General features: G+C 39.8%; 1 protein-coding gene across 7 annotated transcripts in view; it reads left to right on the top strand.

Moving 5' to 3' along the window:
* Window positions 1-15,469, top strand: part of PPP1R12A (protein phosphatase 1 regulatory subunit 12A) — a 90,261-nt gene that overhangs the window by 26,696 nt on the left and 48,096 nt on the right. For all 7 annotated transcript variants that reach the window (XM_083400947.1, XM_083400949.1, XM_083400950.1 and 4 more), the window contains exon 3: window positions 12,978-13,096. In XM_083400947.1, coding sequence (XP_083257073.1) covers window positions 12,978-13,096 — 119 coding nt within the window. The remainder of the gene's footprint in view (window positions 1-12,977; window positions 13,097-15,469) is intronic.

Below are 15,469 nucleotides of genomic sequence, written 5' to 3'. Positions count from 1 at the left end.
TCAACACTGGAGTACCAGACCTTTTGTTGATACTTAATTATATCTAGGGTTAAAGAACAAGTGCTGCATTTAGCTAAAGTTTGTCTTTGTCTTATCTTGGGATGTTGATAGAATTTTCTGGGAAGTTTACAAATAGGGTGGCTGTAGCTTTTAAGGATAGCTCTCCATAATCTTTAACCTTTCAATTTGATGTATTGGGTGCCCTTATGAGGAAGAACTCTGAGCTTGAGAAACCTAAACCTGTCCAAGCTATACATTGACACCTCTTGCATTGCATATAGTAATGTAGGATCCTGTTTGTCCTTAAAAGGAAGCAGTACTAGCTGTATTCTTTCTGACTCTGCAGTATGTGTCAGAATTATGTTTGAGCTAACATATAAACTAGAATGGCATTTTAGCAGCTGTAAATTTCAGTAATTTTTTCATGTGGCAGCTGAAACTACTTTTTAAGGGGTACATGAGTAGGTACATTGTATATGGTTTTCGTATCTCATTTGTTCTTCCTCTCATGTGTGGAACTGAAGTTTCAATAGTTATTTGCCCATGGCATTGCTAAGATTTAAAGACACCTTGCCTGTTATAGTAGAATAAATGTGTGTAATTCCATTGAATAAGCAGTACTTATGCTGTACACACACACATTCATACCCCTCCTTTATGTATTGCACATACGTGTCTGTATGTGTACATATATAATCTGTTAATAACTTATTATATATCAATAAGAATTATAATCAGGAAATGCAAACATATTACTACTTTTGAGTCTCTCTCTCTCTCTCTCTCTCTCTCTCTCTGTGTGTGTGTGTGTGTGTGTGCCATAAAAATGTATTTTTATGTTTGCAGAACAGTTGTACATAAATGTTCCACTTTTCAAGTGTGAAGGTAATAGGCATTTCATCCAGAGCACACCCTCCTAAACAGTCTTGTTGAAGATGAAATAAATAATTGCTTGCCAAACAAAAACTAGTAAAGAGGATGTGACTGAGCAGGCTCAGAATGTTGTTAATGTTTTTTAGGGAGTGTGCTGGAGAAAGTAGGGGCACAGCAGCTGCAGGCATTCCTGGAGGTTTCTCCTTTTCTTGATCTGGGTTCTTTCTTGGTGATGGGAATGAATCAATCTTAGTGGCCTTAATGGATATCCTTTGTTGTGGGCACAACACAGGGACTGCAGGTGTTCTCTCCCACCCCTGTTCCTCTGTGGCTTTTGATGCCATTGTCCATAGTATCCTCCTGGACCAACTCTGTGAGACAGGCATTGGAGGCACTGTACTGCAGTAGTTTTGATTCTGCAGTGCCAAGTTCAGAGAGTTACACTGAGAAACAGCTCATTGGCCCCATGGTGTTTTTGTTATGGTGTCCTGCAGGGGCACATTTTATCCCTAAAGTTTTTAGGGATCTAAATGATACCAAAGCTTTTTAGGATCTCTCTGAAACCATTGAAAGCAGGCATTAGGAGTTTAGAAGCAGGATGCCTTCAGTATGCTGATCACAATTGAACCTGCTTTCTTTTGCATCTAAATTGGGTGAGGCTGTAGAAGCCTTGGACCAGGGCCTGGCTGCAGTTAGTGGGCTGGATGAAGACCAGGATAACGAGTTTGAATCCTGTAGCAAAATGTCTGTTCTGGAAGAGGTTGAGCTCTTTCTCATGGAACAGGTTCACAGCCTGGAGATGCACCTGAGTCCATCTTTATCACTTGGGGCCCAAGTGGTCTCTGCAGCTGGGAGCTCTTTCTATAAACTTTTATCTGATCAGACAAGTGTGGCCATTCTTGGGTTGGCCACTGTGATTCAAACATTAGTAGCCTTAAAACTAGGTCACTGCCTACATGGGGCTTTATTTGATGCATTGCAGGGGGCTGGACAAGATGACCCTTGGAGTCCCTTCTTGCAGTCTTGATCTCAAACAAATAATTTACTCACGGTTGAATGCCTATGTTAGGAGTTTTCCTGGCTTGGCTAAGGATTAAGACACAGGGTCCATACTCATCCATACCTTTTTGGGGTAGGGTGACTCTTGCGTGGTTGTCTTGCAGCATTCCCAGAACTGTTAAGCATCATGTATTGCTAGTGTGTCCACATTTTCTCAGTGCTTGACAAAGGTTTTTGTGAACCTGGCCATCTGATCTATGCTGTGTGGTCTAGCTTCATTCTTGAAGTTAATAATTTTTGTTTTCTTCATGTTTCTAAACATAATAGGCTAGTTAGTTTTCTTTTAAGACAGGGATGGAGAATCTGTGGCCCTCCAGATGTTGTTCACATCATCCCTGACTATTGGTTATGCAGTCTGGAGCTGTTTTAAGATCTTGGTGTTGTAAGAGATATGCTTCACTCATGACTAGATTGGACAGTCCGGACTGCCATCTGGTATACAGCATGGTGTAGCTAAGATATCACTGTGCTATAAAATGCCTATGATTCACTCAGATACATAAGCTAGTCACCAAATGGCACCTTAAACCTGGGTTGCCATTTATATGAAATTTATATCATCACCATTATTACTGTAATTATTAATTTCATTTCTGTACTGCTTTATATTTTAAAGAAAAAAATCAGAGCAGTATACAACACAATAAAACATCAAATAAAACAAACCAGAAAAAGACAGCGACAAGAGATCACTACAAATCGACAAGCTGGCTGGTGCGCAACAATATCTTTTGATACTGGGGAACGTGGGGGCATGCACAGCAGCAGAAAAAGTTGCTGCATGCCATCCAAATGGTGGAGATGTCAGTCTCCAAACCTGATGACAAGATATCTTCCCTTAGTTGCAAGTTGACTCGCATCAGTCGCAAAACGTGCCTAGTGCCTGGGGGATTTTGAACAGTTCTCCCTAGGTACCCTAATACTGAAAATTTGATCTGCATTGTGATAGAAGTGAACAGCTGATTTGATTATGATTATTTTTGTGACTTGCTGGACTTGGCTTGACTATTTGTAAAAAGTTGACAGCTTATAAGACACGTGAGACTCAAGGCAAGAACTTCTAATTGATACTTCAATCACAACTGATGTTTCATATCCTTTGCATTATCGAGTTCTGCCAAACTGAATAGTTGGTCACACTATTTCTTTGGCTCAGATAGACAAAACCTGCTTAGGACTATCTTCTCCTTTTGCTGGGTTTGTAATTAAAATAATAGTTATTGTTACCTCGAAGAGGTGTAGTCAGTCTCCACCTGCTTCCTACGGTCACTCCGGCTCTCAATGCTTTGTTTGGATCATGTGGGCATAGATCTGCCTTTCACCAGGTAAAGCTACTTTTTTGCTTAAGATGAGAGTGAAGCTACATGGGGAGAAAGTACCTGAAGTTGTGCTGTGTGGCCAGAATAACAATATTTGCTTCTTTGTTTTGAATCAGTATATGCTTGGATAATGGTGTCAGGTGGAGGGAGAGAGTTGCTTTGTGGCTCCTGCAAGCTACAAACGTGAAATTGATTTTTGATGATGCTTTCAAGGAGCTGGCTTTAGGCACCAGGTCTGTTGACAGACCTACTCTGCATTATAAAGATGTCTGCAAACATGACATGAAGGCTCAGAACATTAGCTTTAGGTAAAGGTAAAGGGACCCCTGACCATTAGGTCCAGTCGTGACCGACTCTGGGGTTGCGGCTCTCATCTCGCTTTATTGGCCGAGGGAGCTGGCGTACAGCTTCTGGGTAATGTGGCCAGCATAACTAAGCCACTTCTGACGAACAAGAGCAGCGCACGGGAACGCCGTTTACTTTCCCACCAGAGTGGTACCTATTTATCTACTTACACTTTGACGTGCTTTCGAACTGCTAGGCTGGCAGGAGCAGGGACCGAGCAACAGGAACTCATCCAGTCACGGGGATTCGAACCGCCAACCTTCTGATCGGCAAGTCCTAGGCTCTGTGGTTTAACCCACAGCGCCACCCGCGTCCCTACCATGTGGGAATTCCTTGCTGATGACCACAGTGCCTGGAAACAGGCAGTCAGGTCATGCATCCATAGCAGTGAAAAGAGGAGGAATGACTGCTGGGAGGAGCGCAGAGAGAATAAACGTCATGCATCTGCAGCAGCACAACTCGATGTCTTCATCTTCCCCAGCTTCAATAAAACATGTCTCTCCTGTATTGGTCTCTACAGCCACAGTTGGCGCTGTAACTCTCCAATGGTTTGACTTTACCCCAATGGTGCCCACTTCCATTGTCTCCCAAGACAGATGGATGCCAACAGCAACTTAATACTTCAGTTTTTAATAAATACATCTGTGGGGTGGGGGTAGTTAAAATTAGCAAGGGAAAAAAGCAATCAAAGATTATTTAACCACAGATTTATTTAACCCACTTACTAATGTCAAGTGTAAGAAGCTAAAAAGGTAAAGGACCCCTGACAATTAAGTTCAGTCGCGAACGACTAAATCAGACTGTATTTATCCATCTAACCCTACTTTGACTCTTAGGCAGAGATTCTATCACCTGTTACCTGATTCTTTCAATCTGACATGTCAGATCTTCTCTGTGTAGCATCCTCTCCATGCAGACCATGTGTTCTCTTTTTCATATAAGTAAACATACATAGCATTGCACTCTTAAAGTTAAAATAAACAATTTAATGTTTTAATTGACCTTCATAAGTTCTAATACATAATTTCATTCACACTGAAACTGCTTTGAAAGTGTATATAATGTTGACAGTTGGTATGACTAGACGGCACAGTTGACTGTTAGAAACTTTATTTGTAAGTCCATGGGAAGAGACCATTTTGTTCAGTTCTGCATACTTTACTTCCCTTAAATTCTGGGGTTGTGCTGCTTCTGGAGCAGTTCCAGAGGTAACTCGGAGAATAACCATATAGGTTCTTAAGTTAAGAAGGGCAATTCTAGGAATCTCTAGTCCCACTTCAGGCAACTTACTGTTTGGTTTTTGAAAGGTTGGAGAGAGGAATGTGGACTTTGAAACCTCATTCTTATCCGGAAGATGTAATTATTTGGGGACACTCTTGTTCTTTGGAAGGAAATTAGTGATCTTTGCATCTACTGGAACCATCCTGTTTTCACCTTTTCAAATTATGCTGAGGTTTCCCTTTTATATTGTTTTATGCCTGTTGCTTTAGAAGCCCTTGACAGAAAGATTGCAGGAAAAGGCCTGGTTTTTTTTCCCTAAAGGAGGGTTTTTGTTTTTGTTTTAAACTAACTTCTGTGTGTCTGCTTCTTACCCTGATCTTGGGAATACAGTCCATACTGTTGGAGTAGCAGTTTGACTCAATGAAGACAGTTCATAGTGAAAAGCTCAGTTTGCTGTTCTGCTTAGATGACGTGCAAACCAGTTAGATTTGTAGTTTATTTAGTGGGGAATGGAGCAGAAATTCTCAGCTTCAGACAGGTTTCCCCCTTGCTTTGGTATAGTATAACTACGGTGGTACCTCTGCTTACGAACACTTCTGGTTACGAATGCTTCAGGTTACGAGCTCCGCTAACCCGGAAGTAGCTGCTCCTGGTTTGCCCCAGGATGCAAACAGAAATCACGTGCTTAGAGGTGCATGCACAGCAGGAGGCCCCATTAGCAAAAGCGCACCTCAGGATAAGAATGGTTTCAGCTTAAGAACAGACCTCCGGAACAAATTAAGTTCGTAACCAGAGGTACCACTGTACTTACTTTGGTCTTGTTCTGTCTTTTATGGGATGTTTTTTCTCCTGTAGGTAAAATTAAGAAAGTAACTAGCCTAGTGTCATATTCTGTTTGTGCTTTCCTTCATAGTTCTATTTCCAATTTGGTATTCAGCTCATGAAAGGAGGTATGACATTCCTGAAACAGATGTTATTTAGTGCTGTATTTGCTTTGCATACATATGAATTGAGAAACCATACTTTTTCTAATGTTGAAAAACAGCTTGTATTGGATATGTGCTGAACAGATATTCTAGGCCTCAGTTTTTGGTGCTGCTGATGTTAGTGACCTGATGGGGCAGACTATCATAGATACTTCATGATTAAATATTGGCTGGGAAACAAAAGTCTAGGGATTGGCAGCCATAGTTTGTTATGATAGTGGTGATGATAGTCTGACCATCATTCATTGTTTTAATAGTCACTTCCTTTTCCTGTATTTTGCTTTTTAATTCAGTGGCTTCTTAAGGTCAATAAAAATGGACACTATCAATGGATTAATTTGCTTGTGTCTCAGATGTTAAATAGGTTGAAATGAGCATAACATCTAAGAACATATTTTGAGATGCCTCCCCCACTGAATATTTTTTGACTAGGATGACACTATAGAATACTGGATCACTCAAGGTATTCACAAGATTGCATTTTCTGGTTGTTGTTTTTACCTTGTTACTCATTTAATATTAGGAAATCACTGTGGTTCTTAAGACTGTGTTCATGGAAGACAAACTTACTCGGCTACGAGTGATCTTCATAGATGATGATAGTTTAGCTTTGTACAGTATGCTTTTCTTTGAAAAGAATGGATTTAAATACATAAATACATGACTTCTACTGCTAGCATTCCCTATTCCAATTTTTATTCTCCCTTATTTTAAAGCCTGTGTTAAGTTGACAGTTGCTGCAACAATTTGTTGCTGCTCCTACTTGCATTTCCTTAGTGCACACCAATGTAACAATGATTTAAACTGTTTTTAAGAGAACCATCTGCTGAACTTTATCTGTGCACTCTCTGTGCACGAAGTCAGCAATCTTAGGCATACATATTGGAAATAAGACCTACTGAACAAAATGGGACTTCTGACTAGGGATGTTAAATTCTTTAAGAATTTTTTTTTGGAGAATATTCTCGAATAATGAGAATATTAGAGAATTTTCATTTAAAATAGGAGAATATTCATTTTAATGCATTGAATATATCATTAGTTAATATACATGTTTATTCATGGGTAAACCTGTTCAGATAGTAACAAAAAACTGTACAGATACTTTAATTCAATGGGGCAATGCAGTGAATTCATACCAGTCTTTGATTTTTTGCACCAAACTTGAAATTGAAAATTCAGTGTGAATGACTCACACTAAGTCTGTCACCAACCATATATTTACCATCAATTTGAATTCTAATTATGTGGTGTATGTATGAAATGTAACTTTTAAAGTAAAAGGAATACAAAAAAGACTCAGGTCTGCTACAATAGTACATTCTTTAGTAAGCATATATACATGGTACAGTATTTTCAGTGCAACACTAATAAAATTTATATGTTTAAAATAAATGCTATTTTTTCCAGAAAATAAAATACAAATAATCAGTAATGACAAGTTACATAACATCAGAAATGCAAATTACTATCTGCTTAGACAAGTAAGAAAACACACAACATATTTAAATTATAACTGATAAATTGTCACAAGAAATAAATTTATTTTAAAAATAGGCTTTAATTAAAGGTAAAGGGACCCCTGACCGTTAGGTCCAGTCGCGAACGACTCTGGGGTTGCCGCGCTCATCTCGCTTTACTGGCCGAGAGAGCCAGCGTACAGCTTCCGGGTCATGTGGCCTGCATGACTAAGCCGCTTCTGGCGAACCAGAGCAGCGCACGCAAACGCTGTTTACCTTCCTGCCAGAGCAGTACCTATTTATCTACTTGCACTTTGACGTGCTTTCGAACTGCTAGGTTGGCAGGAGCAGGGATCGAGCAACGGGAGCTCACCCCATCGTGGGTATTCGAACTGCCGACCTTCTGATCGGCAAGCCCTAGGTTCTTTGGTTTAGACCACAGCGCCACCTGTGTCCTAGGCTTTAAGTAACAAGTCTCAAATGATTATAAATTTATATTGACTCCTCAAACATCTTAAGAGGATAAGTCACCATCTTCATCTCCATGATGTCAATCTCTGGTAAATGGCACCTTGTACCATTGAATGGCACTGCTAAAACCAGTTACTGGCATTAAATAAAAATATTGAAATGTCAACTGTTTAAATCAAGGTCACCTCACATGCCGTTACACATAATTGTATAGGTCTAGGTACTTTAAGTGTATAAAGCATTATAGCTACCATATTTTTCGCTCTATAGGACACACTTTCCCCCCTTCAAAAATGATGGGGAAATGTGTTGCGTCCTATGGAGCGAAGACGCCATAGCCCCGCGACCCTCTCCTGGCTGGAGAGGTGGCGCGCTGCTATGGCAGGAGCCTCTATAGCCGCGCGTCACCTCCCAAGCCGGGATAGCGCGCACGGGGCTAAAGAAGCCCCCTGTGACCCTCTCCCGGCTGGAGGGGTGACGCGCGGCTATGGCAGGAGCCTCTATAACCGCGCGTCACCTCTCCAGCTGGTAGAGCGCGTGCGGGGCCAAAGAAGCCATAGCCCCGTGACCCTCTCCCAGCTGGAGAGGTGATGCGCGACTATGGCAGCAGCCTCTCCGCTGCGCCTTTCTGCTGCTCCCTGACCTGCTCTTAGGGGCTGGTGGTGGGCTTTCCCCCGCCAGCCCCAAAGAGCAGGTCGAAAGGAACCTGAAGCCTGGAGAGCGAGAGAGGTCCGTGCGCACCGACCCCTCTCGCTCTCCAGGCTTCCAAGGTAGCCGCCTGAACGCACCTTAAACGGCACCTTGTTTTAGAGCGGGAAAACAAGAGGGGGAAAATTCTCCCCCTCTCTGTGCAGGGCCTCCTGCCGCTTCCTTGAAGGGGCGCTGGGCAGAGAGGGGGAGAATTTTTTTTCTTGTTCTCCCCCCTCTAAAACAAGGTGCGTCCTATTGTCCGGTGCGTCCTATGGTGCGGAAGATACGGTATTTTCTGTATGGCCAAGGGTATAGAATTGCTAGGAATAAGGTCACACCAAAATAGAAAAAAAGGCTATTACATATAGTTGAAATATATATGAATTCAAATGTTCATCAGATTAAATGAATGGCATTTTATAAACAAAACAAAAAATGTTTTCTGTAGTTCACATTTCAGAAGTGCCAATGGTGAAGGATACAATGCCCAGTAATGTAACTTGATCAAAAAAATCATTATTTATTACTTACACTGGCAATATCACAGATTGACTTATTATTTACTAGATTTTTAAAATGTGGGTTATAAAACTGGTTCTTAAATTAGAATTTACAGTTTGTGGAGAATATTCTGCAGAGAATTTAGACGGCACAGGGCCTCCTTGGTAGAAGCGCCCTCCCTTCAGATGTTAAGGAAATAAACAACTATCTGACTTTTGGAAGACATCTGTTCAGGGAAGTTTTTAAATTTTTTTATTGTGTTTTTACTATTCTGCTGGGAACCACCCAGAGTGGCTGAGGAAACCCAGCCAGATGGATGTGGTATAAATAAAATTATTATTATTATTATTATTATTATTATTATTAGCAGCTCAAAAGTCATACCTCATGGAAGTAGCTACTCCCTCCTGCTTGGTTTTATCACCAATGTCTATAATTCATAGGTATTGCCTCAGGACATGAATTTTCTATATATTACTTAAAATTAACAAGCTTCTGATAGACTTTATATTCCATTTATATGTCTAAACCAGGGTGAGCCAATGTGGTGTCTTCTAGACATTTTGGACTAAAATTCCCAATGTCCCTTAGCATTGATTGTGCTGACTGGGAGTGATGGGAATTGTAGTCCATAGCATCTGGAAGGCTTCCCCTTGTCTAAGCTTATTAAATGCTGTCTCAGACTCTTGATGTATTTCATGACCTGCCATCTTAACATGAAGCTGAGAGAAGAGATGCTGAGAGAAACAAGATGAAATCAGTTACGATAATCTGTGAAGACTTTTAGGATCAGTCATAACAGAAACCTTTTATTCATATCACAGTGAATTTTTTTAAATTGTCATGAGGACTTTAGTCTCCACAATGTTTATAATTTATCAACTTAGGTTATTTTATGTAGATGACGAAGCCTCAGTTTAAAGATAGTAAATAATTTTTGTAGTACTTCCAGTTCTGATACTATTCTGGAAACAGAATAGCCTCAACTTTAAATAGTATTCTAAATGTGGATACACCACAGGTTCCTATAATGACAGACTTTTAAATACCACATTTTTTGCTCTATAAGACGCACTTTCCCCCTCCTAAAAAGTAAGGGGAAATGTGTGTGTGTTTTATGGAGCGAATGCAGGCTGCGCAGCTTTCGCTGAAGCCAGCTCTCCTGGCTTTGCTTTGCTGGAGAGCCGCTGTGCAGCATTCCCTCTCTGCGCAGCGCCCCTTCAGCAAAGCGGGAGGAGAAATGGAAGGGGCTCTGCTTCTCCTGCCGCTTCACTGAAGGGGTGTGCGCAGGGAGGGAGAGAACTTTTTTTTTCTTGTTCTCCTCTAGAACTAGGTGCGTCTTATAGAGTGAAAAATACGGTAACCTAGATGTCTGCAGTGACTATGGATTTTACAGGAAGATTTTACAAATGTTGCTATTTTCTTTTATATACATAGACAGGGAATCAAGTTGATTCCTTCCAGTAATTGTGTTCTCCAAGGAATTTTTTCAATTTCTTAAGTTCATTAGTAACAACGAAAGGATGCCAATGGCAAAACCAATATTAGGGCAGATCTTTTATTATTAGATTTAACTTTAATATACCAAACTACTTACTATTTTAATATATTCAAAGTTTAATTTAGTATAGTCAGCAAAATCAAAACCAAAATCATAGATCTTATAGTTAGAAAGGCCCTGAGATGACATTACAGGGGGAATGTTTTGCCTAATAGTTATTTTAGTCTACATACTCCTGTTGTGTTTAACTTCTGACATAGGTGATGTGCTGATGTTTTAAGGAACTTTGAGAAACCCCATGTCATGTATGGCTTGCTCCTGGAGAGGGAAGATTACTTGAAATGTATAATCCCTTAAGGTTAACTTCTTGAAGTGGTGCTTATCTGATCTTTAAGCAAAGACATCTAAGGCAGGGTTGACTAATCCCTCCCCCCAGGGCCACAGTGATGGTCTCCCACCTGACTGGTTACCACACGCCCATGGTGGGTGTGGCTAGTGTTTGCTGTCTGGTCTTTGACTGCAATAAAGATTGATTGGTGTGGCATATAAGCACATATGTACCTGCCACACACACATTTAGCACACACAATGTCTGCTAACCAGACATGCCGTCAGACAGCCCTCCCTTCCACCCCCTCCATCACCATTCAAGTTTTTCCCACTCCAACACTCAAGGATCTGTTCAAAGTTTAAAAGGCAATGTTCATAAAAGAGCGGACAGGGAGATTCATCTCCAAGCTCAGTGCTTTGGTGCTTAGCGCTAAGATCAGGGATAAGAGATCTCTCTTACTACTCTTTAGAGAGGATCTTGAAACAGGATACAGATTCATTTTACTGTCTGGATGAATTGGGGTCAATGCAGCACCTTTTTGCATTCTTTTTTTGTGTTTTGTAATAGATGGTTTGACTATTTACTGTACCACAACCCCCATCTTTCAAGTGAAAAACTATTATTCCCCCAGACACTTGTTTGTCTGTCTGTATACATTTGCATTTCCTTGGGGGGGGAAAGTGTTGATCCTACATCACACATTTGTCAACATGTGAGGGGGTCATATCAGCCCCCCTGTATGTGGCTCAGTAATGGCATCTTTGTTTCTAAGGTGAGTTGGGCTGTAGGTATAAGAAAGAGTATCATTCACTTATAGATTCATTTGGGAGGATATAGCTGCCATTTGAAAATTTTGGCAGAGTGCCATTGCTCACTTGCTTACCTTCATTCTGCTCCACATATGTATGTGTTCTGTTTACTCAGTTTTGCAGCATCACAGAAATAATTCATTGTAGGTTGTTCTCTATTCTTATAGTTCTGAAGTTGGCAGTGTAAGTAATTCTAATGCCATGAAACTGAGCAAACAAAACTGCATACAACTTCAACAAATTACAGGCTAATTACTAAAGAGCTGCTTTTGCTGTGAAGAGGTGTGTTCCAAACTAGTTGTCTCTGCTTTGAAGGCAATTTTCTACTGCTGACACGGCTTTTTTATTTCTCTCTTTACCCCATCCCCCTTCAGTGTCTAGTTTGTTATCCATCACATGATCGCATATCTTTTCTTCCATCTGGCCCAAGAAGACATTTTTACATTACACTGTGATGCCGTATCTCTTTGCAGCACTTGATCTTGGTCTAAGTTTTTATTGTTGAGAAGGGTATATAGCACTTGATTTGCATTCAGAGGGTACCAGATTCAATTCTTGGCATGTCCTGTTAAAAGGCCTTCGGGCAGCAAGAGGTAAATCACTTAATCTTATGAAATTCTCTTAATATATAAAATGCATCTTAAAAACAGTAAAGCAGCAGCATAAAAGCATATAAAAACAAATGGGAAGGAGATTCAAATACATAAAACAGGTTCTGTTCTTTTGGATTGGAGGAAGCCTAAACAAATAAGTCTTTACAAGATAGCTGAAACTACTGGTGATTGTTGCCTCATGTATAGCAGAATGAAGGGCATTCCATAATACGGGGCAGCAGCAGAAAATGCCAAGTAGGTCAACTCAAGTACTGTGGTACCTCGGTTTATGAACTTAATCTGTTCCGGAAGTCCGTTCTTAAACCAAAACCATTCTTAAATTGAGGCACACTTTCCCCAATGAGGTCTCCTGCCGCCGGTGCCCTTCCATAATTCGGATTCTGCTCTTAGACCGAGGTAAAGTTCTCAAACCAAGACACTATTTCCGGTTTTGCAGAGTTTGTCAACCAAATCGTTCTTAAACCAGACTGTTCTTAAATCGAGGTACCACTGTCGTATATCCAGTTGAAATAATTCAAAAATTGATGTGGAGCTTATTGTTAGAAACTAAGCACTTTGGACAGCTGTTGTTTTTTAAAGAAAATATTAAGAACTTGTATGATTGACAGCATGTTAGGAAAAATAATTTGAAAATTATTTTTCAAAAATGTAAGGAAGGTGGTTCTATCAGAGACCATCCCTTTAGTGTGTGTGAGGCTTTGGTTTATATTTACGTAGCTTGTTCACTGAAATGTATTTAGTACTTGTATCAAAAGGTGTGCTTTCATATTAACAACAAGCTATTTCTTCTGTTTCAGATATTTAATTAGTCAAGGAGCACATGTAGGAGCTGTAAATAGTGAAGGGGACACTCCATTAGATATTGCTGAAGAAGAGGCAATGGAAGAGTTGCTTCAAAATGAAGTGAATCGGCAAGGTAATTTTAAAGGTTTACTACATAAAAAAATTAAAACATAAAAAGAATCTGTATTAAAACCAAAATGTTGCATCAGATTGACCATATGCAATTAAAAAATGCCATATAACTATAATTAATTCTGAATGCAAATTTAAGAGCCCCTGGTTATATAAGAAAATACACTGTAGAAATAGGAAGAATTATGTCTCTGGAAAATTGAATGGAACTTTCAATAAAATATGTGTTGACAATGTATTTTTATAGGGCTTGCCATTTATTTAAGTGTGCTGATTAGGTTTGAGTTTACATCTGAAAAAGAACTGAATCTAACAAAAATGTGTTTTCCAAAATGAGCATGATAGATACACCCATTGTCTTTTAAAAAGACTTTTGCATATGATGAGCCTTTCAGTTGTTTTAGTGACCAGACTGAAGCCAGTTTATGTTATGTTTATCTCAGTCTTGCAGTTTGCCATATGTGGATGCCTTTGTGAGAAAAATATCCTGCCAGACTAATAAAACACTGTGTGCCTCAATTGCTGGTGTTCATATCTGTGAATCAGTATGATCAAGCACCACAACAGGCTTCAGTGGAAACTACAGGTGTATGGGAGAATATTCATGAATATCGGTGTTAGTGAAGAAATAGCATTATCTGTGCATTTTAAGATGCAAGTAACAAAGTGAAAGTAGAATAAACTGTGTCTCCGTTGTTGCTACAATCTTAAGCAAAAGTAGTGTAAATCTTCATTATGGACATTGAAGCGATTCCTGAGCTGAATTCTTGTCTGAGCAGCACTTTATATACACATTCTTCCCAGATTATAAATATGGCACTATGCTTGTTGGCTATGTTTTTTCTCCCCTAAAGTGATTACAATTACATATTTGTTTGATATTAATTCATGGAGAAAGCAGGAAGGATCATAGGTTCTTAAAGATGTACTATATGGATATGTGACCCTAGGGCCTTTCTTATTGTGTCCAAAGTTATAACTGAGTAAGATTGCTCAAGAAATCTAAAAATTTCATTTGATAAAATTTCTACTGCATTATTAAAAATGCATCTTCTTAATGAGCTGAAAGGGGAATTGAAATTTCGAGGAGAACCCAGCAAGGTAGCGGAGAGCATGCTTTGAATGCAGAATGTTCCACATTCAACTTGTGCCTTTTCCAGGTAAGGCTGTGAAAGTGGTAGAGTGCAGAGATAGCTCAAACTTAGTTTGCCGGTAGAGAAAGATGTTGGGGCATTTATTTAAGAAGTGGGAAAGGAAAGGTTTTGTATAGGTCTCTAATAGAACAGTCCTGCAAATATTTTCCCTAAAATCCAACTTCATTCAGTTCACTTTACAGCCGAAGCTTTTTTAAAAAAAATCTGATTATTGACATCTTTCTATTTCTTCATTGAACTGTTGAACACTAAGAACTGTTGTTAGGGGCAATGTTTTACTTTGGGAAGGCAATTTTAGCTCAGCCTCTTGTTTCAACTGAGGCAGTGACTTCAGTGAATGGGTGGCTGGGTGGGAGCAGGGTAGGATATTTAGTAGAGCTGTGGACTTGCAGAAGGAACTGGAACTTCTCAACCCTTCCCATCTTATCAAACCTGATTGACATTTAGCTAGTATGTAATCAGCAATAATTGAAAGAACATCTTCAGGCTCCAGCAAGGCATCTTTGAGTACTGTAATGCTGAAATGCAAGGAGATTATCAGAATACATTTTCAACTAGGCTGATAAAATAGTCAGAACATTTGCTGCTTAACATGCAAGTGTGGCTCCAGTGCAACAAAATGCAGACAATGTTTTTCAGTAGTTAATTCATTGTGTGTGGGGGGGGGGGGGGAGTCATGTGTAGTATTTCAGTTTGCCTACTGCTGTTCTAAATCAGAATCCTTCGTTGTGTAAAATATATCATGAAAGGACTGTCCAGAGGGCTTTTGTCTTTCATGTTTGATAAAATAAAATATTTCTTTTGTGCCAATACTAGTTTAAAGCTTTAAAGTTTAAAGCTTAAAGCTTTCTGCAAGCTTTCTAAGATTCATGTCTGAAGCAAACATACTTATTAAATATTTGCTTTGTTGTTGTTGTTGTTTAGTCATTTATTCTAGGCTAGATACAAAACTATAGTAATGTAAGGTTGCATGTCTTGTGTAAGGTCCCATGTCTTATCTAATGTCTAGTAAAGGTGGCGCTCTGGTCTAAACCGAACTTATTGAACTTGCTGATTGTAAGGTTGGCAGTTTGAATCTGCATGACGGGGTGAGCTCCTGTTGCTTTGTCCCAGCTCCTGACAACCTAGCAGTTCAAAAGCATACAAGCACAAGTAGATAAATAGGTACTGCTGTGAAGGTAGATGGTGTTTCCGTGAGGTCTGGCTCACCCCATAGTTGA

The sequence above is a fragment of the Podarcis tiliguerta genome (assembly GCF_965153285.1).
Source record: "Podarcis tiliguerta genome assembly, chromosome: 10".
Lineage (NCBI taxonomy): Eukaryota > Metazoa > Chordata > Lepidosauria > Squamata > Lacertidae > Podarcis > Podarcis tiliguerta.
This window is presented reverse-complemented; position numbering and strand designations above follow the sequence as displayed.